Source organism: Rhagoletis pomonella, unplaced genomic scaffold (assembly GCF_013731165.1).
Source record: "Rhagoletis pomonella isolate Grant_MI unplaced genomic scaffold, Rhpom_1.0 Rhpom_scaffold_00004, whole genome shotgun sequence".
In the NCBI taxonomy this organism is placed as follows: Eukaryota; Metazoa; Arthropoda; class Insecta; order Diptera; family Tephritidae; genus Rhagoletis; species Rhagoletis pomonella.
Window position 1 is genome coordinate 26,138,880 of NW_023458558.1, and position 23,733 is coordinate 26,162,612.

The 23,733-nt window shown below is 32.1% G+C and overlaps 2 protein-coding genes across 3 annotated transcripts in view; both read left to right on the plus strand.

Annotated features, from left to right (window-relative positions):
* Nucleotides 1-5,882: 5,882 nt before the first annotated feature.
* Nucleotides 5,883-7,385, plus strand: LOC118737338. The gene has a single exon (XM_036467777.1). It carries the CDS (start codon nucleotides 6,981-6,983, stop codon nucleotides 7,383-7,385), a length of 405 nt encoding a protein of 134 aa, XP_036323670.1. The 5' UTR covers nucleotides 5,883-6,980.
* LOC118737337 (probable serine/threonine-protein kinase roco9) overlaps nucleotides 7,359-23,733 on the plus strand; it is a 47,686-nt gene continuing 31,311 nt past the window's right edge. Inside the window, exon 1 of one of the 2 annotated variants that reach the window (XM_036467776.1) lies at nucleotides 7,359-7,377. The gene's annotated coding sequence lies outside the window, so the exon portion shown is untranslated. Of the gene's footprint in view, nucleotides 7,378-22,378; nucleotides 22,861-23,733 lie in introns of those variants that run through there. The other variant, XM_036467775.1, reaches the window with a different exon arrangement.

Below are 23,733 nucleotides of genomic sequence, written 5' to 3' on the forward strand. Positions count from 1 at the left end.
GCCGTTTGTAGTCGGCGTGTGTGACAACATCAAGGCGCACGCCATAGATCGGAGGAAGTGCTCGGCCAAACACTAGCATGTGTGCAAGCGCCATTCAGTTATTATTATTCCCCACGTTGAATTTAACCTTTGAAGAAATCCAAAGCGTGTTTTATCTACACTGCCCGAACAAAGTATTGGCACAGCCAATTTTTCACAATATATGCAACAATTTTCGTTCTAATATTTTTCCTCTAATTTCGTATAAAAATATGGTTCATTCTACAACAACAAACATAAAAATATAATTCCTAAACTTTGTGCAAAACTCGCGAAAATTCAGCAAATTTTCAAGAAAATTTTCAACTTTTTAATCAGATTTTTTAGAATTTTTTTGCATATTTGTTTCCCAATCAATTTTATAATAACAAAGTGCAATTTTAAGTAGCTAGGAATTACTGTTGATTTTTGGCAATTTTTTTCACGCAGTCTCTCCCATACAATTTTTTTTTTTTCGAAAATACTTCATATGGAAAAATTCTCAAAAATCAACGCGATTTTTGACTAACTCCGAACTTGCATTTTTTTACTAGAATTTAATGGGCTGCAAAACTGCATACTCAAAAAAAATCTGATTAAAAAGTTGAAAATTTTGATGAAAATTTGCTGAATTTTCGCAAGTTTCGCACAAAGTTTAGGAATTATATTTTTATTTTTTTTATTTTTTTTGTTGTTGAATGAACCAAATTTGTTATTTTGAGTATGCAGATGTGTATCCCAATCAATTTTATTATAAGAAAGTGCAAGCTTTAAGTAGCTAGGAATTATCGTTGATTTTTGGAAATTTTTTTCACGCAAATTTTTTTTCGAAAATACTTTATATGGAAAAAATTCTCAAAAATCAACGCGATTTTTGACTAACTCCGAACTTGCATTTTTTTACTAAAAAAAAAATCTGATTAAAAAGTTAAAAATTTTGATGAAAATTTTCTGAATTTTCGCGAGTTTTGCACAAAGTTTAGGAATTATATTTTTATGTTTTTTTTTGTTGAATGAACCAAATTTTTATACAAAAATTGGCGAAAAAATATTAGAATAAAAATTGTTGCATATATTGTAAAAAATTTGCTGTGCCAATACTGTGTTCCGGCAGTGTATGAAAATTTGTTAGGGACATAGTGATAAAATAAAGCACATATTTTGTCCCAAAGGGAATATTCTAATTTTTTGGAATGACATCTTATGCTATTAAATGTCAAAGTAAAAAAATATCTGCGATTAGCGTTTCCCTTGCCATAAAACTGACAGATCGCCAGCGACTCAAAATAAATAAGAATATTTTGTTCTTAATGATTATTCCGGATAACCAGAAAATATATCTGTTTTTGTATTATTTGTTGAATCTGTACGATCCACAAGCAGTTGTATTTCCAGATCTAATTTTTGAGTTGTGCCTCTTTTGAAAAAGGTGTGCGATATGTAAATACATACGTACAAACATAAATATGAATATGTACATATAAGTATATGTATGTATGTGCTCTTATGTTTTGTACGAGCGCTTTCTTGGTGGGTAAATCTAATCTCACGTGATTGTGCATAGTGCGAAGAAATGGCAGTTCAAATATTGCAGAGAAATTCATCAAAATTGTAAATGAGAACGGCGCAGATTTGAGAGAGCTGTTGCGATTGATTAAGTCAGAGCTGTCAGTTGGGGTTGCATTATATGGGTTGCATTTTTAACTCATCTTGTGAAATGTACTAAACTATTGCATCATCATTTACTCTACTCACTAAAAATTTCAATGTTCCAAGCAGTGCACGGACTTAGAGAAAACTAATTTTTAAAACTAAGATTTTACATTAAAATATCGGTAGAAGTTAGTAAATTTTTTTAAAGAAACAATATCAAATAGGTTTTACTCAAATAGGATAAAATAGGGCGAATTCATAAAAGATGGTGTTACCAGCCGAGGTTCTTAATGTCTAAATTATGATTTTTTTATAATTCTTACTGGCATTGTACGTAAAATTTTTCAGTTAAATTTTTGTTTATGAATTCAATATGAAATCAAATGGAAGGTATCTTAAAGATCCTTAATTCAAAAGGGTTGCCACCTATTTTGAATCGCCTATTTATTTAATTTTTTGTAAAATATTACTATTCATAGGTACCAAGAGAAAGTTCTTAAACAATGCTTTCCCTATATAAAAAATGTTATCCCTTAGAATAATAGTGTAAGGTTGCCAGTTATTTTCCATTCTACACAATTTATCTAAAACATAGCGTTATCTACAGCAACACAATATGGATATCAAATGAAAGGTATTGTTGAGAACTTTGGTCAGAAAATATTGCCACGCTTCTATGTAATACTAATTTTTATTTTGTTAATTTCAATCAGATTTTTTTTAGGTATACACTGTACACATACGCTCAAGAAATATACCATTCATTCCTGCGTATTTCGGGTCAGGGTTGCCACCTAACTTTTGTAGTAAGAAATTTACATAATAGATATCGAGATCCAATTTTTATTATTTTTTTTCAAAATATTTTTTTAAAGCTATTCAATCAAAACAACAAAAATTTATTTCATGAGAATAAAATATTCAACAAAAAACCTATACCTACATAAAAGTGGCCCCAAGCATCCATTGTCGAATAAAACTCGATTCGAATCGAATGAAATCAAATTACAGAGCTGTTTTTGCTCCTATTAAATTTTAATTGAAAAAGCGAATTCACTACCGAATGCTCAAGAAGAATGGTAGAAAATATATAGTTAAAAACTTGGTAGATCTACCAATAAAGTGGTAACGTCCGTACACTTGTTCCAAGTATTCTCATTCTCAAACAAACATATATACATACATACATATGTACATTCGATTTTGTATACAAACGGCATTACATATATTTGCGTGCCAAATTTCTACGTAAGCAAATGCTTAGCTTACTAAAGAGCTAGAAGTGAGCCGTAAACTTCAAAAACTTTGCTCAGCAACAGATAACCCAAAACCAATGTCCGCAAGTCAACTTGTTAGCGTACGTAGAAGTTGAAAATTAATACATTTCTACATATTTACGTATGTTTGTATATTCATCATGCACGTACCCAAGAGGAGTTTGGGGTTGAAACCCCAGTTGGTTTTTAAAATAATTAAACTGAAATTGAACGGCTTTCAAAAGAGAATCAGCACTCATATTCAAGTGAAGCTTTATTTTAAGTTAAACTTAAAGTTATATCGTGAAATTCATACCATATCGTTACCTTAATACAGAAAGGCCATATCTAAAATTTATTATGTCTTTACAGTGTAGCCACGGTTGCCAACCGTCCCATTTTTGGCGGGCCTGTCCCCGTTCCCGGTGCAATACATGCCGGGACGCAAAATGTCCCGGGTTTTTGCAAGAAAACTATTTTTACATCTCATTGTAAAAATTTAAAACTCTTTAAATATTACCATTTTAAATATTCTATTTACTAATCGACACTATACGCCGTATAGTTAAAGCAAAATTTGTAATTCTGTCCCGGTTAAAATGAGTGAAGCAGTATGTATGTTCGTTATTTTTTGTTACTTTGTAAGAAACTATCTTAGCCTTCGTAATATAAGTCCTGCCAATGTTGGACAGTATTACCACTAAAAGCAGGTAATTTTGTCAGCACCAAAGTCTTCATTCACATTAAAAGTTGACTTAAAAAGATAACGCATTTGAAAACATTACTGCGAGTATTAGTATTAGTTCATATTTATTTTCCCTTCACATATTTTACCCATTTTTTAATTTATATATCGATGGTTGAGCGGAAGATCGCCCCATCTCGGCAGCCAGTTGGAAAACGACTTATCTTAGAAAATTTTTTGAAAACGACGCGGGACGCTCTTGAAAAGTTTTCTGAGATACGGCGTTTTCAAACTGACTTCCATTCAGCCATCGATATTTTATTGTATAGTTTTCGCTTTTCTTACTGCTTTTTTTCTTTCTGTTCCTTATATTTCCACTTTTAATTTTTTATGATTATTAAAATCAATGCGATTTTTTAGCACCTTCAAGCTTGCACTTTGTTGTACTAAAATTAGTTGAGCTATAAAACTGCATACTTAGAATTCTTGTAAAAAAATCTGAATAGAAAGTTGCAAATAAGTATGCAAATTTAATGAATTTTCCTGAGTTTTGCACAAAATTTAGAGATTTAGTTTTTATGTTTTTTGGTGTAGGACGAACTATATATTTATAATAAATTATCGAAAATAAATTAGAATAAAAGACTTTTCAGATATTGCGAAAAATTCTCTGTGCCAATACTTTTGTCCGGCACTGTATATATTGATCAAAAAAGGATTACCTCGTCTTTCTGGCGCGAAAATTCAAGCAAACCCCAATAACAAATATACTTGTAATAGTTAAAAATAAATGTCCTCAGGTAAAATTAATTAGTGACAACCAGTCACTTATAACAGTTCAGTAAAATGAGACCTCAAACTTCAAGTTTTCTTTTGGGAGACAAAGGCTACCTTCATAAGATGAAAGCTAATGATCCACTTATTAACATATTAAAATGTTGCGTTACCCACATCCCAGGTAGGTACATGAAATATTTGCAAATGTACATATGCATTTTTGTAATCAATACCTAAGCGTTTCGCGCGATTGAGATACAATTTAGATGAGTTTCTTCCAGTATTTATAGATATTGAAATCAAAAAGACAGAGTTAAGAAACTGTCGCACCGATTTTTCGAATATTGGTACCATCCTCCCTCATTGTACAAGTAGAATATGATGTCCTCATTTTGAACAAGAAATACCGTTTGGAAAAAAGGCAAAACTTTTTTGAGCATAAGATTTGAATATACTTTTTTTGCGATTCTCGCGTGATGATGTACATATGTATGTATGTACATCGGTTAAGATTAAGAAAAGCCGCAAACTTAGAATTATCAAAAAATATATAAATATGTATGTCTGGCTATCTCTACCTCCCAGTTAAACATCATCATCGACGATTTCGACATCTTGCATATAATACGCGATCGATAAAACTGTCGTTGTATTTAAACGGAACTTCTACCTCCGATTGGTGTTAACCAGACATTGAACTACCGGCCCTAGAAAAGCAAGTATATATAACCCCTTATGCTCATATACCCGCAGTTGCGTATGTAACGTATACGCCTCGTAGCACCATTCATATTTATCTACATGCCGGCTTAACTTAAAAGTTATATTATTTAAAAGTAATTAAATATTGGCGTAGGAGATTTTTACAAAGTATTCCCAATGTACTACATATATGTATATTACTTTCTTCATGTATATGACAATTTTAGAATGCGTTTCGAGCTTGCCAATAAAAACAGAACAAATGTTATAACCTCTGAAGCCCATTTTTTGGTCTAAAAGCCCAGATTTTGAGAGTCATTTGTTTATTGACGAAAAAGTAAATGCTTTTTTCTGGGGTTTTTGGTTTTTAATTTTAGAGATTTTCGAGAAAACTTGGCAATTTTAGGAAATTCGTGTATTTCGGATGTACCAAAAAGCAATAACAAAATATACGGGATTTTTACTTATATGCAATTGCAACTACCTTATATGGATGGTTGCGCCTTGGCCCTAACGAATAATCAATTCCCTTGATTCACTATAACATGGAGCTAACTACGCCACTGTCAACCGCCATTCAGCAGATATTTCATAAGCATTTTTGTGTTTGCTTATATCTATACCAGAGAGAGCAGCCGATGGCTCTCGCATACTTTTATGTACATATATTTAATTTACGTTTTTCTTTAATCCAGCACACACACGCACTCGTACAATGAAAAACATGTCTCTTTCTGCATCCGTTTGACCCCCCAAATACTCTGCCGCTTCTGGCTTATTGTGACGACAGCAAAACTGCCTTTCATATTCAGGCGCAATACTACCCGCAGCTGACGAATTCATTAACAGCCTTCATCGACGGCGAGTTGTGCACGCTGTTTGCTCTTAGTTACAAATTTATATTCAAGGTGTACAAAACGTAAAAAGCTAAATATTCGCAAATCTGCTTACTAAAATTGTTAAACACAAAGCAACGTCAATCTACGCCAAAAAAAAAGCGATAATACCAAAGTTCAAGTCTAACGAATGCAAAGTCGTTTGCAGTTAAAAATTGTGTTTTGTGGTATATTCGAATCAGCTGTGCAGTGCATTTGCTGAGTTCGTTTAACTGTTCATTCTTCAGATAAAAACGCGTAAAATCTCTCAAGTGAAATTAAGTAAGAAATTACCAACAGCCAACGTACATATACGCCTATGCATACAGTATAATATTTATGTAAATTTCAATTCTAACCTCAAAATAGTATATGAGATTTTTGTGCTTGTTTAAAACGCGCTTAACGATTTTTTGTGGTTTATATCTATTATTTTGTGTGGAGGAAAAATACCACACCCCGCGACGAATAAAAAATACAGCTTGAATTTTTAATATCAATTGGAAACGTATCAATGGCATCACCGGCCTGTGAACATCGCTACAAGGATTTCATTTTCATAAATAATTAAATTTCGTTTCTGTGCCGGTTAAAATAAAATCAAACCTCTCAGTTTTTACTAAGAGAATTTTTAAAGTGAAGTGCATACTTAAATAAGCGATTTAATTCCTGCGATAGACGCAATCAAACTTAAAATTTGTTTAAAAATAAATATCTGTTAAAGATAATATTGTGGAATATTCTGTGTGAAATCCAAGTGCCAGGCCCACTGTAAGAAAGATATTACTTAAAAAAAAAAAAAAACAAAACACAAAGCATACTTTTTGGCATTAAATATCGTACACGCGCCTTCAAACACACAACATTTCGCACACGTTTGCAAGTGAAGCGAGCGGCGGTACCAAATTAAAAAAAAATAATAATTTTAAACCAAAAAAAAAATATTTTGAAATTGCAACCAACAACGTGTTGAGCTCCGCTACTACCGCACTTATTTACTACTACTCCAGTGCTATGCACCATTCGCGTTCGGTGGCGCAACTAAAACAACAACAACACCGTACTTGGCAGCGCGACTATCGCGCCTTCATTCGTATGTGTGCGTACTATTGGCACCGTTCCATAGTGGGCAACAGCACCGGCGGCGATACGTACACGCCCACCCCCCATACACCCATTCATCCGCATACGCAACACTTTATGTTGAACTTGCAAAAGCATTTGCTAAAGCGTAAAAGTATTTTGTGTATGAACATTAATTGGCGCAATTTAGCAGTTATAATTCACAAGCTAAATACGACTAACAAATTTAAGTTTGATAAGTTTAGTAAGAAGAACTTTCGAATGGTAGACGGTGTAATGGGTACGTGTATGACGTCATCGATGATGCGGCATTGCATCATGATGCTTGGTAAGTAAATGCGCATGCCCCTGAAAATTTCTAACCTATATAGATATGTATGTATTTGGTATTGCCAAAAATGCGAGAAGATTTTACTCGCCGGGAGATGGTGATGGCAATAAGTGTTGCCGCACAGTGGTCAAGGAAACCATTTTTTACGCGAAAAAGGCATATTTTAAAACTGCAATAAATTAACCGGAATAAAGCTATTCTTAAATCTTCAGAAATGTCCAACGAACTCAAAACTGATTAGTATTTTCAGTAATCTGCTGAGCAAGCCGTTGAATCCGTTTAATTCAACCAATTCAATCGTGGCATGTTCTAATAGTTATGAAATGATGTATTTCTTAACAATTTTTTATGGAAACCTTCATTTATAACAGTAATTGTTGGTTTGGTGTTACATCTTAAACATGGAAAATAATGATTGCTAAATTATCAACACCTTAATTATTATCAACACCTTATTTTTCAACAACTATTTTCTTTAAAAAGGTATAACTAATTAGTAGTCCCTTTAAGTATCTACGAAAATAAAATCCGCGCATACTCGCGCCAAAAAGAGTGACGTCCATTTTTATTTCACTAGACCAACTTTAGCAGTTGTTTCAAATGCCATAAAGTGTATTAAAATATTACAGATTAATGTAATTTAACGAAACTGAAGTAAATATTCAAAAATCCAATAACGAGGCCAACATGGCATCCAAGAATTTAAACAATTACTGAATTTTAATGAAATCTGGTATTTAGTGGTTCTTAAGTTCGTTCGCTCATTACAAATTTCAAACTAAATTTAATTACTGTTATTATTTTATAATTTGCTCCCTCGTATTTTATAAATCAAATTTTGCTAAACAAATATATTGTGTTACTCAACTGAAAATGACAGTTGATTCGAGGGTTGCCAACAGAAATTGTTTGAATGTGATACAGAACCCGAGACCAGTGAGCCTTAAAACATAGTACGTTTAATGCTTTGGAAATTTTCCTTTTAAGGCTTTAATTTGACGTAAGCGTAGCATGTCTAAACCCCTCATCGGTAGCTCCTAAAAAATACTTTCTTATTTTTAGATAAACTAAGTTTATTTGACAGCTGTCAACTCTTAAAGTTTCAATTTAGCATAAAATTCGTGATCACTATGTCTAAAATCCTAATCAGTGGCATTTTCAAAAACATTGTCTTATTTTTAGAAAAATGCACAGTCCATTTGACAGCTGTCAACTGTCAAGGTTTTAGTTTGACATAAAATTTGTAACCAGCGTGTCAAAAAACGTAATCAGCGGTATGTTCAAACAGATTTTCTTAATTTTAGAGAAATTGACAGTGGATTTGACAGCTGTCAATTGTCAAACTATACATTTTATGGCATGTTCGGATTATAACAACACTACGATCCCGCAGTTTTATAATAATCGTAAGAGCCCTACTAATTTTTCGCGTAAAACATGGCTTCTCCGACCACTGTGTGCCGCTTAAAAAAGGTATCTTCCAACGTTTAGAAAATGCACTGAGTACAATTCTATCCATGACATTTAACTCCTCTTTGCCTCTCGATGTCTCGATCAAAGGATATTTTGAAATATTAAAAGGAAGATCCCTACCTTGGAGAGCAAAGACCCAATAATTCAATGACCTGCCTCCATTTTTCCTCCGACTACAAGGCTCCTAATGGAAACGTCTAGATAATAACTCGATATAAAATGATGGGTGATACTACAACAAAAAGTCTAAAAACTGGAGTTCCATCTTATCTGCAAACTTGCATTAAAATTTTGCATCCCCTAATTAGACGTTTTAGAAAAAAATTGTAGTACGCTGTTTTGTAACCCATTGAATTTCAGCGGATTTTCCTCCACCAAAAAAAATTAGAGCGCTCATTATACTAAAATTCAATGGACATACTCAAAAGGGCTATTAAAGAGTAGATATAAGCATTGGGGGAAAAAAATAATCTTTTTACTCTTTTGTGATAAAAATATATATTAGACTCAAAAAATACCTAAAAAAGTAGACTTTTATGAGTAAAACAGTTTCTTAAATAACTTAAAAAAAAACCTCCTCATATGACAAAACGGATTAAGCTTAAAAAATCTGCATAAAACTATTTAAAAATCTTTTCAACGGAATCGTAATAATGAGATTTTTGATGCTGTTTTTTTTTTACTTTTTTCAAAAATTTATTTACGATAAACTTGAATAACTAGGCCCTAGCTACTCTGCTTTAGACTTATGTGATCTCAGTAAAAAGGCATTTTCTCACTCTTTTTATTTCGGTGCACAAAAAAGCTCATTCACACCCCATTGCTTTTCCGAATACCTACACATCTTAATTCAACTTGGAATGATGCTCGTTAATCCTAACTTTCTCTTTCATCCTTTGAATGAGTTCATTAGCAAATAAATAAAAAGCGTGAGAAAATACCTTTCCAATTGTACCCCGCAAGTCTAAATCGGAATAATTAAGGTTCAGTTATTGAAGTTTTTCTTTTACCAACCATTGAAAATATTCAAAAAAAAAAAAACATCAATGATCTCATTATTGCGAACCCGTTGAAAAATTGTTTACATTTTTTTTTTACATATTTGTATGCAAATTTTTTAAACTTAAAATGTTTAGACATTTGAGGAGATTTAAAAAAAAAAAATCTTTAAGAAACTATTCATAAAAAACTCCACTTTTGGAGGTATTTTCAAATCGGTTCAGCTCACGTAAGTCTTGATATTTTTCCGAAATATTTTGGTGGAATTCTTAAAATATAATAGATTTTAGAATTCCAATGGAAACACAGTACTGTTTTTTTTTATGGGGAATGATGCACATATATGTATGTACATATTTTGAAAAAATTTACCATGTTTCTCATGACACAGTTTTGTTTTTTCAAAAGTATTTACGGATTGTAAGTTACCTATAGATAGCTTTTGGATAAATCTGTATACTGAAACCGTTATGAACCATTTATGTTATAAAAATTACTTACAAAAAAATGTATGTAATTTCTGTGTTGGCCATTTCGTAGTATTTTGTTTCTTTATAAAAAAAAATTATGTAAAAGGTGTTGTTTGTTCAATATATATAAATCCATTTTGGGGACCCAATTACAAATGAAATAGATATGAGAGTAGTTTTTTATACTAAAGATTATTAAAGCCTCTCATAATAAGCCCAGCGAATTCAGCGAATTTAGGCCAATAAACATTCGAAAACACTGGAGAAAAATCCGGAGAGCCACATCTGCTATCCAAAGCCAAACACGCCAAGTGAAATGGTGGATGCACGGAACCACTCTTTTTCTTTGGTTCCAATAGTTAAGAGATCCTAAAGAAAACTCCTTGATAGCAATCCTCAATATAGCGTATTGCCGAGCGAAGTTACCTCAGCCATGACGGCTCTTCGAAATCCAGATACACAAGTATTCACCTGGTTGAACTCTTTCCCCAACTGTTCAACGTAAGCATAGTGAGTTCGCAACTGGGGACCGTACTGATTTGCAGGAGAGTCAATGTGTACATATGTAGGTGAGAGAATATAACAATGAACCAACTGTTGCAGCTTCTTCTGCTCCCCATTTTTCGATCGATCGACAAACTTTTCGAGGAGCCTGGAGACAGCTCTTCGTTCCCGACTGGGGACTGGCACAATTTTAGGACACATTTATATAGCAAGCCACTTGCTAAAAAGGAGACACCCGTTTGCAGCAAAGTAAGAAATTAATTTTATTCGGGAACCAGCTTTGAAATCCAGCGGAGAATGACACTTTTCATTTAGACATTTAGGAGGTAAAGTCTTCTCCCATAAGCTTTATTAACCTCGTTCTTTTGATATTGATTGTAATACTTAATTTTTCTTATCAATTTACTTAAAGTGAATTTTTAAAACAGGTGGAAGATCTTTATTTTTTTATCAAACGAATCAAAAAAAAAAAAAAAAAAAATATTCAAATCGGTCAAGCCGTTTTCGAGTTTTAGCGAGACTAACGGACTTTTTACATTCATTTTTTTTTTTTTATTGAGGCCATGAGAGTCAGAGTAGCCTAGCTACATTTTTGAAAAAGTAGAGGTGTTACAGATAAAGTTTACTTTAAAAGATATTGCTTATTGCCAGAGAAACCACATTTTAGTGTTCTCATTGTGTAATACACATAGTTAGCAACAGCTATCTGGAATAAAACTATTGGATTTTACCCAAAAAATGCTAACATAATAGGTTATTTTATAAGCTCTTGTATACTCTGTCCTCTCCTCTGAAATTTGGTTTTGTAGTGGAGAGTATGAAAAATGAGGTTTTTATTTACACTTTCCGGATATAATCTATTAGAGGAAAAGTAATTTTAAAGCAAAAAAAGTTGGAGACGCTATTATAAAAGACAATTGCAAAACTTATAAGAATACATCTTCCAATCCTTCCTTCAATCAACACCTTCAGACGAATAGCTCGAGTTACTTCGTGAGGCCCACGATACTTTGACATAACTCCATTCTGGATATTGTAACAGGTTCAACAGTTCAGTCTAATTTGAATGAGATACCCGTCGACACTAGCCATCACATCATATGCCCGCTCACATCAGTTCATCTAACATCCTTTTCCCTACGTTGGATCTGGCCTTTTTCTGAGCCTCCCTTAGATGAGAATGGAGACAACATGTTGTCGATTCACTGATTTAGACAGATTTCAGTAAACTGCTACAACAAACAAAAACATTAAATTTTAAGTCATTTTCTATAGAGGAAAATTGTTCAGTATTCCGATAAAAAATTATTCAAACTGTTCTAAGTAGTTCCGTTTGCAAAAAAAAAAATTTCTTTTAATAATAAATTTTTAAGAACTAGGTAAAAAACCCGGTTTATTCGATTGTAAAAATCCGGTTGACTCGGCATTCGAAAATCAACATTTCAAAAAACCGCCTAAAAATATTTAAAAAAACTGAGCCAGTCACCCTAGTATTTACAATATGCAATATGAATAACATGCGCACAAAAAAAGTTTTATTGCGATCTCTAAAACGGGGAATTTTTTAGTTAATACACGTTTGAAGAACGTGTACAATGTGTATGTATGTATGTATGTATGTTAGGGCGGGTCAATTTGTTTGGGAGATTTTTTCGGCCATGCAAATTTGCCGAAAAAATTATGGATCTAATACCAATATGGAGTTTTCCAAATTGCCAAAATAGGTTTCTTAGTATTTTGCAGTAGTCGTAAAGAAGTGCTTAACTTTTGTATAAAAACCTGCTATAAGCGGTTCTTGTTTGGAGGATTCCATTTCTGCACTTCACATGTTCATATTTTCTTCGAAACCTATTTTCGCAGTTTTACAAACTCCAAATTGATTTTATACCCATGGTTTCTTCGGCAAATTTGCTAAGAATTACACGTAGATAGAAAAAAATTGACCCGCCCTAATGTACCTATGTACAATACATAAATTACACTACTACAATTTTCATCATTTTGTCGCGGTAGATTCTCTCAAGATTACTTAATGCTTTTGCGGTTAGCGATCACATGTATAAAAGGCTGTAACACTCTTCACTAAAAACATTTGAAGGGCTAATCGCATAGTGAATGCAACGTAAAGGAGCTGAATAATTGAAAAATAGGAACAATAAATAAATAAATAAATACATTTTTCAAAAAGCTTTAATAATTGTTCTACAGCAGAATAATTTAAATATTTATAATTACTTATGTAGAATTGCTTTTTTTGTACACGTATGGAAAATTTTCCAAACGCTGTTTGTTTTTTTTGAATAGAAAATACCAACACATTTGGTTGCCGATAAGAAGTCGTCAGCTCGTTCGTGTTTCATTTACATAGAAAATTATTGTTAGAGATAATTACCTCTGTGCCACAATAATATATGTACATATGTGTGTACCTATGTAGATAAATACGTACGTACATATGGCTACATAGCTTTGTGGAGCTTTTGAATTTCACCACAAGGCTATTCCAAGTACTACTTGCCAGGGAATATTGTTAACTATATGAATTTTTATTGAAGAATTTAAACATGGAAACTTTCTACGTCTTCCAAGTAAGCATTTTCATACAACTATTTAACATTAAATGCATATCTTGCCTAATTACTTAACATAGTGCCTGAAATGTTTAATGAGCAAGCGAAAGCAGGATAATTGATTGGCTTCAAATTATTTTAAATATACTAATAATTTTCATTTTCTAATACATATATTATATAAGTAGTATGTAGAACGAAATTTGGGTGTGTGGAAATGAAATTGTGTACGACTGAAGCTTCATATATGACTCTGCCTTAACTAAGGTGGAAATCATTACAATTTTTTTTTTTTTAAGAACTTACCTAACAAATTTTTCATAAAATTTAAACATACGCCATTTTTCTATTTGTATTTAAATTTTAAATGCAAAATATTCAAATAATTATTGCCAACATAAAAGTGTATTTGCCCTTTTTTTTGTAAGTAAGCACAAGAATATACATACATATGTACATTTGTATGTATTTATATAGTATATGAAGTACAAATGTATATATATGTAGTTGCCGACAGAAAAATGCAAATTCATTGCATGACACAGCAACTTTTTTTTCTATTCTATGTGCATATGTATGTATGTTCATGTACTTAGTATGTATGTACATTAGGCATATGCTTTTTTTTTTAATTAGTTATTTCTATAAGAAGAAATGCAAACAAAATTAATATGTATATGGAAGAAAATGACCAACACACACGGAAAAAAACTTAAAAAAGCAACGGCAATCTTTAGCGATTTGAAACTTACAATTTATTATACTTAGTAAACTGAATGGGCTACAAAATGACATACTTGAAAATTCTAAATTAAGATTTTGAAATTTTGATTAATTTTTTGCAAGTTTCATTAATAGGTATTTGTAAACTATGTGCTAGCTTTTAAAATTTTATTTATGTACATATGTGGCTTCTGTTATTGACGAACTCTAATTTAAATGAAAATTATTAAAAATAAATTAGGAACATAAAATTTATAAGTTTTACCGGAAAAACATTATTCCGTAGCAATTATTCGATGAGAATTTTTTTTTCGCGGATAAGAGTTATAACTCAACATTTACTTCTTACGTTGTCTAATAAATGTTATGCAAGAGAAATATGTTTTCCATCGCCAATAATGGTTATTTCCCAACGTTTATTTTTTACCTTGCTTTATAACAGTTGCTTGCCAAAGCATAGTTATTAATTAATTGTTGCTCCAAAGGCTTTCAAAAATCGTTAATTATAATTTTTAACATTACATATCGTCGATGTTTTTGCAAAACCGCCCATCGACCTGTTGCAAAACTGCCTAAATTGCCGTTGTGGCAAAAATGAGATTTGGTAACCCTGAACTCCAGGCATCGGATTTATGCATAAAAATCGTTAAATCGTTATTAAAACAAGAGATTTGTAAAACAATAGCTAGTGAAAATACCGCCAATCAAAGAATAAACCGTTGTTTCGCTCTTCTGTAACTTCGACGATATGTATTTGTGATTTTATTTTTTTGTTTGATACTTTTGCATCAAATTTTTAATTCCAATGATCAAAAATAATAAGTAACGGGTTTCACTATGTAGCAGATTTCAATCCTATAATTTAGTGCATATTGCATGTAACCTAGCGTCACATGACGTGTACCTACTCAAGATACGAATAAAATGTATGTAGATGTTGTTATTGCTAGCCGTATGACTCATTCGCTAAAATTGCGTTTCACCTACACACAGATGCATACCTAAACACATACATACATATTTACAACAGCCATTCAAACGAGAAAATTAAGTTGTAGTGGTGCGAAAAATCCCGTTTTTAATTTAAAGCAGCGATGGACAGAGAGAGATTTTACTCTGCACGCGCCTACATATACAAAATGCATATTAAATGCGATTTAAAGCAATACTGAAGCTTTCATTGCTTATTGTTGTGCTTTTGTGTATGTGAGTTAAACGCTTTTTTTAGCGAAATTCGTTGTTTTTGTGTGAGAAAATTTCCCACTAAAATGTAGTGCGATATAATTGGAAACCATTTGTATTTATAAGTACCGAATTCCAACGATTCGATAGCTGTTTTTCTAAATGCATTATTTCTCAATCATGGCTCTGTAGAAAATTAAGTCGCAATTTGGCTCCTTTTGAGTCAATCGTCTGGCTCCAACGCTTTGGAAATCTTCAATATTTGGCCATTTTTACAAATTCATGTGATTGTTTACACTGCTTTAAATTTAAAATTTCATAATTTTGTTTTTGCGCTGTTGCCTTAAATTTCCGTAGGTAATTGTATTTTTGGAAGAAAATGATGCTTCACTCTCAAATTTGATTAGATTTGCATCGAATAACGTACGTAGCTTCAATGGTTGGGAGAAAAAAGTCGGTTGCATTAATGAACAATGTAACGTTATTTTATATCGAAATGATACAGACGAATTATGCAGGAATATGCACTCGTAGCAGAAATAATAGATTCGCCTTATTTTTTACCAGTTTTGGCTATATTTCTTTGGGTTATTTGAGCTTTCATGTGTTTTTTTTATTGAATTCTAGCTAGTTATATAACAAACAACATACATATAAATTCATATTTCAAGCTTTGTACAAAAATTATAAAAATTCAACAAATTTTCACCAAATTTCAAACTTTTTATTCAGAAATTTTTGATATGTATGTATATAGTTGTATAGCCCATTAAACTTTAGTATGATAAAGTATAATTTTAAGTGGCTACAAAATACCGTTGGTTTTTTAAACTTTTGGTGAAAATTTTTTTAATTCTATAATTTTTGTGCAAGTGTGGATCAACATATATGGTGTATATGTAGACTTTCATAAAAAATTTTAAAGATTAAATAAGCCAAAGAAATATCGATGGCTGAGTGGAAGATCGACTTATCTCGGCAACCAGTTCGAAAACGCCCTATCTCAGAAAATTTTTTAACAACGCTCTATCTCAGAAAACTTTTCAAGAACGCCCTACTTTAGAATTTCATTAAAAAAACGCCCTATGTCAGCTGCCGATTCAAAAGCGCCTTATCTCAGCTTATTTTCAATGTATTTTCGTTTGAGATAAAACCACCAAATTCTGAAATAGGGCGTTTTTCAATCAAACTTTGAAATAGAGCGTACTTGAAAAATTTTCTGAGATAGGGCGTTTTTGAACTATCTGCCGAGATATGTCGATCTTCCACTCAGCCATCGATATGTATTGCCAAAACTGGCCAAAATAAGGCGAGTAAAGCATTATCGACGCACCACATCAGAAACTATTACTACTTTGTCACACTAGATGGCTATTCTTTGAATCAGTGACTTACAGAATCGTGTAGCAGTGATCTGTTTTGAAGCACTTTTTACTCCTGGACATGGATGGCGCTTTAGCAAAGATTTCAGTAATTTTTAACAATTTTCTTCTGTGAATTTTTATCTATTTAAATTTTTCAACAGAATACGTCGAAATAGTACATATGTATGTATATTTAAATTAACGCCATACAAGTCTTAATAAGGATAATTTTTCGGAAAATGAAATTATATCCGCAAAGACAAATATTTTAAAATAATAAAAGAAGCTGTGCTAAGAAAAACTAAAGGGAATAGAGATTTCTGATCAAAGATTTATAGTTTTTAGTTGTTTATACCCATTAGTAGTATAACGAATGAGGAAATGAATTTTCACTGAATATTCTCATTTGACAAATAGATGTGGTTTAAAAAATCTAATAGTGACACCGTTTTTAAGCCCTGACCCTTTTTACTGTATTTTAGAAAATTTTCAGTAGCAACACTGGCAATAATTCCACAAATTAAAATGAATCTTGTCATAACGAAGATAAACGAACTATTCCATTTTTAAGGCGACTATTGAATATTCTACGCAACGCAGATAATACATAAAGCAATGTAGTGACACCTCCTAACTAAGGGTTTACACCGGACAATATTGTCACGACAATTATGTCAAAATGATGTGTTTGTTGTAAACGCGGCGAATTTATATTACAAAAAACACATCATTTTGACATAATTGTCTTGACAATATGACAATATTGTCCGGTGTAAACCCTAAGTAAGACAGCTTAAATACGTCAGTTCGCTGCATGGAAGGTATACGATTTCCTGCAATTACCATATGTAGATATATTTATATATGTAGTAAAATAATGATATCTACTATCCATCTACTGTCATTTGCATTAAGTGTTTTGAAATGCTACCGAAGTGGCTTTTGTTGACGAACTAAAGTTCAAAAGGCTAAGGATTTTTGCATGCCGTCGTTATCATCAATGCAAAGGGATATAAATACAGATTTGAAATTTTATGAAGGAAACGAAAATTTTTTGAAATATACATACTACATGAGTACATATCGCCGTTTAAAGTACAAAACCGCGTATCGTCATTCTGCAAAACCGCGTAACTTATATTTGCTGCCAAAAATTGGATTTGCTCGCCCAAACTCTTGGCTCAAACCTTATCCATTCGTCCTGAAATATACCATCCAGAAATGCGATTGTATTTATAAAAAAGAGAACCATTTTGAAATGTGAGTGTTTTTACTATCTAGAAAATAATTTATGCAACCTCACATACGCGGTTTTGCATTTTGTTGATACGCGATTTTGAACTTTAAACGGCGATATGTACATAATATGTACATCAAAAGTGCTTAAAACAATGGAAAATGCATTCAACACGCTATAAAGTGGATCTTTTTTTCATCGCTACATGAGAAATGTTTTCAAATGATAAAGTTTCAAAAAACCTTTATTTTTAATTGTCCAAATCGAAAAGTAAATTTTTTTATTGAAAGTGCATTGCTCTACAAGCTTTTGATAAGTTTTATCTCTGTGTAATCAAATCTTGCAATCAATTTTTAACAAACTTCCATGAAATTTAAAATTTTACTCCGAATTCGAAGACAATGTAATATGAAAGATGAATCGATCTTCTAGGTGGCCTCTTATTTATGGTCCCATATAATTCAGTTTGGTCGGCCGCTGTGGTGTAGTGGTAAGCAGTGCGCGCTTCCACTCCGCAACGCCTGGGTTGAAACCCTGGTCAAAGCAACATCGCTAAAAATATAGAAAAAAGGTTTTTCTTGACAGCGGTCATCCCTCGGCAGGCAATGGCAAACCTCCGAGTGTATTTATGCCATGAAAAACAGCTTATCATAAAAATACAATCACTGTTGGCAACATCAAGTCGGAGTAGAAGCTCGGCCAAACACTAACATATGTGTAAGCGCCAATCTATTATTATTATTATACTTCAATTTGAGAACGTATATTACTTAAATGGAAAAAAGTCAAATTGTAGTCGTTAGGTGGTGCGATTAAACTTGGCTTAATTTTTTTTTGTTTTAGTACTTATTTTTCTCTTAATCACTTCGTTAAAAGTCAGTTGTGACCCAGCCTATTTTTAAGTTGAAAGTGTTTAAAATGCAAGAGCCTTTGAAACCGGAAGAAGTATCAATTAAGTGTAGTAACAGCAAAAAAGGGGATCTATAAATGCTTTTCTGTAGTTTGGTAAATTGGTGTTGATACTCGATACAATTTTTAACTCTGAGCATTCGCTTTAACTTATTGTTGTAAATTTGGCAAATCGTATTTTTCAACAGCTGTTTCGTTACGTGTTGTGTGAAAAAAATTTAGAAAAAACACTTTTTTCTTAGCTAGCTTTATTTCATTTTCCTTTGGTTTAAATAAATTCTTCGTACCAAGGCATATTAAACAGGTAGTATGAGTAAAATAATTTAAATCGGCATTTAATCATTATTTTGTTTGTTTTTCGCTTAAAAATAATATTTATTATTGAGTTTTATTTTTTGGCTCAACGAAAAAAATTGTTAGCTGATTTTTATTTTTTCGATCACAAATAAAGATTTTTTTATGATATTTATTTTTTTCGTTCAGTGATAATAATTATTAAATTAAAAATATGATTATCTATAAAATTTAAAAGATAATATATTTAGACGCAACTAACGGAAATTTCGAACTGAAAATTTTGGGACTTATTTCTTTTATTAGGATGTCGCTACCTTTCGAAAAGGATACGGCGGCAATCGCGCTGGTAGAGCTTCTGAGTTTTTTGAATGATCATTATTCTTAAATGAAAAATTAAACTCAATAATAACTATTATCTTTGAGCGAAAAAAACATCATAAAATAATCATCATTTTTATTAGAAAATGTAAAAATCAAGTAATAATAATTTCCTTTGAGTGAAAAAATAAAACTCAAATATTAATTCTATATTGGCGACAAAGGGTAAAAAGGGAAACTTGAAACAAATTTAAAAACTAGTATAATTTTTTACATAGACCAGTAGGTTAGCACAGAAATTAGTTTATTGCAGATGCGTCATCAAATTTTATTGAAGTACATAATTACATAAAACACTTTTATAGTTGCTTTTGTTTATTTTACCCCAAATAGTGGCAGGCATTGAGTTCCACACTTGTGTAGCATTCATGACAAACAGTCTAGTAGAGTTATTGTAAAAGTTCAGGTTGCTCCAGAAAATTTTAATAAAAGTACAAATTTATTTTTAAATATTATTCAGGTCCCAAATATTTGCTAATTCAGACGAAAATTACTAAAACTCTACTTAAATTGTAAATCATAATAAAAAAGTAGCAAATTATGGAAAATACTAATACCTATGGAGCAGCAAGAGTGTCATAATGAAAAATATCGAAAAAATCAGATTTAAGTTTACAGTTTACTACACATCTGTCATAGAAAAAATGAATACACGTTTTCATCTAATAAGATATTGTTAATCGATACAGCTATGCAATTTTTACACACCATAGAAATGATGTGGCGGTCATTTCTGCACACTTAGCTCATTTTGTTTTTTTTTTTTATTATGACACTCTTGCAGCAAATGAGCGATTTGCATGCACTCATTTATTAAAACTGCTTTCCAACAGCAAGTATGACATATTGTCTGTTTTTTCAAGGAAATTAAGTAGTAAAAATACTTTGATAAGACAAGATAGCATAGCTGAACACTCGAACCCGTGCTTGCTGATTGGCAATATAGAATATTACGCTGATTAGAAACGTATTGTATACTTATGTACATTTGTACTTACATACATACATAAATTCATGTCCACATGTATATAGTGCAGATTGGTTACTTCCATTTTGTTAACCGGCCTATCGAACATCTTGTAATCGAAAAAAAAATAAATAAAAATATCAACAAAAACTGAAACGGGAATTTTTAACGCTTACAATATCTTTGTTAGAAGCAAGCACCGAGAACAAAAGATATGATCGAAACTAAATGTCGTTCTCGGTGCTTTGTTCCCGAGAACGCTTCAAACCCAAAACCGAAATGAGAAAAAAACTGTCGAAAACGTTCTCAATCGGAATCATATAAGAACAAACCTCTGTAGAACGTTACCAAATAGAACAAAATGCGATTAGTACATTCGGGAACATTTCTAAGAAAACAAAATGCGAACAAAAGTCTCCGGAATGTTTTGGCAAAGAACAAAATGCGAACAAAAGTTTAAAGGAATTTCTATCGAAGAACAGTTTGGGAACAAAAGTTTCAGGAACTTTCTGATGGAGAACGAAACGGGAACTAATCTTCTCTGAACTACTCGCGAAGAAAGGAATCGAGAACGAAATGTTTTTCTTAGCTTTCCATTAGTTTGAAATTTAGGAATATTAAAATTAATCAAAAAAGAACTGAAACATAATTATGCAAGTAAAGGCAACGAAAGACTTAAGACACGAACTTTTCATACACAGGAAATAAAAAATTGTTCCATAAATGGATCTGTAAGTTGAAATTATGCAGCTTTCCTATGGCTTGGAATTAACAATCGTGGTTCTCACTGAAACGATGTTTCATCCCAACACGAAGATGCCCCGATCATTCTTAACGTAATGTTCTCAAAATGTTTGTTCTCGTTTTGTTCTCTAGCAGAACGTTTCCCAGACTTTTGCTCCTATTTTAAATTCTTCCTGAAAACGTTATCGATATTTTTGCTCTCATTGGAAACGGTGCGGAAAGTTTCGTTCTCTTTCTGTTCTTCTTGAGAATGTTCCCGAGAGTTGTGTTCGTATTTTATTTTTTAAGGCGGATTCATTGTTCTAGTTCTGAACTTGGTTGTTGTCGAGTTGCAAACAATATCATTTTGAATTGTATGTTGTAGTGATGAGATTTTGGCTCTTTCCACAAATGATTAATACATTAAGCCTAATCCATGATTTGCAGAAATTTGAAGGACTTTACGGGAAGCTGTTTCCGTACGACACCTGTCATAAAAGAAATCCTAAAAACATTTAATTTTTATGCCGTTAAACTTCAGACTTCGCCATTTGCTATTTTACAAGGTGGTAGGTAACAACATTCGATAGCTGCACAGCTGAATAATACACTGACCACCTGGGATCGGAGTTATTGGAAGTAATAAAAAATTATAGCCCACGTGCAGAATATAGTACCTTTTAGGGCCCTCTGAACTGATCGCGGAATATACTTTTTTTTTTACATTCTGTAGCAAACAATGTTTGGTATGTTTCAATTGATCTCAATACTAACCAACTAGAGGTATTCGCCTTCTTATAATTCGACAAGAATTCTGATGCAGCTGTTTGTTTCTTCATTCTCATTTTAAACTTTCCTTTGCATCACTAACGCCAATTGCACTACCAGAGGGAAATTTTATATTGTAGATACATAAAATTTTGCATGAAGAAGAAATAACCGGTTTGCTGCGAACAAACACTCTGACTTTGTTCTCAACACTGCCATTCGTGGGTAATTTACCCAGTATCTGTGTGCGCAGCGCGTACATATGCACTCACACCTGCATATAGCGTTATCGCACATTTCATTTGTATTCGTTTTGTAAATACGAAAGCTTTTTCCGCCTATGTTTTGCTGATGTCGACTTTGAATTTCACAACAGATTTGTGGAGTATAGAAACTTGACGTGCCGTCGGTGTTTTTCGTGTGTGAATTTTTAGATGACTTGGCTAGCCCTTGTGAAATTTAGTGCCACTTTATAAATTGTTGCTAAAGCCAACGTTTGGTATTTGCTCAGTAATAACTGAGTTTAGAGCAAAAATTTCGGTGTAGCGGCACATTAGGTGCAGACGCCAACAGTGTGCAAAAGGCTCTAAGCAAGGAGCGAAAGCAAAGAATTAAATACCTAAGTGCACAAAAAAAAAACAAACAAACAAAAAAAAATACATATAGAAAAAGTTGGAAAAGAAAGAAAAACATAAATCGCGAAAAATTAGCAAAACTGTAAAGGAAATTATCTACGTGTTAAAGTTTTTCGTTATTTTTTTGGTGGAATCTTCGGATTTTCACCGGATTTACACATAGTACATATAGTACTCGCTTAGTTTATCGGCTGACGTAGTTTCTACGTTTGCCGAGCCGCGTGTTTTACGCGCCAACAACAACCACAAGCACTAGCCGATTGGTTTTCTAGACAGTTTATGTAAGTTGAAAATTTTGCAATGCCTCTAGAAAATATCTATTATGAAGTTATTATTTAAAAAATATATTTAAGTACAGTTGCGAAAAATGTGATTCTATTTTGCTAAAATTTTAATTTGAGGTGAAAGTCCGTTTGGTTACGGGCCATTCATAACAAAACAAGTCTTTGTTGTTGTATACCTAGTATATGTGTGTACATATGTACATTTATACATATCCATATATGTATTTACATTTGTATGTCTAGTGAATGTACATATGTACATTTTTGTGGCATTTTATTAAAACAGCTTAAGTGATTTTAGAAGGTTTGAAGTTGTGTTGAAAAATAATAAGTTTTCCTGAAAACTGAATACTAAAACAAAAGTCTGGCACTTCTGAGAAAAAAGTTTGAAATTTAGATAAAATTATTTTAATTTTATTATTATTATTTTTTTCTACAAAGTTTTAAATTTGGGATTTTGTTAGAGAATGAACTCTATCTTAATTTATAATTCTTAAAAGTGGCAAACATAATCACTTAAAAAAGGGAGCGATTAATATGAACAATACTGTATACAAGTACCTAAATCGATATGGCAATTTTTCTATCAGCCGGGTGAGCACCTCGCCCATCTTGTTATAACCCTGCTCCCCCCTTCGCCCCGTTATTCCAAACTTTCCGGTACTTTTTTATAAACAATTAAATATAATAAATAAATAAATAAATGTTGTCAGCAATTTTAATTTTTGGCTTTTTTTTTTTCATTCATTTTCTGCCACACGAAATATGTTCGACGATTTTTTCATATGAAAGAAAATTACCAACACATTAAAAAAAAAAAATCCAAAAATCAGCGGTAAGTCCTAGCTAATTCAAACTTGCTTATACATA

What these genes read in the sequence shown, in the direction of transcription:
- LOC118737338 (XM_036467777.1), top strand. Translation starts at nt 6,981, where the DNA reads ATGCACCATTCGCGTTCGGTGGCGCAACTAAAACAACAACAACACCGT.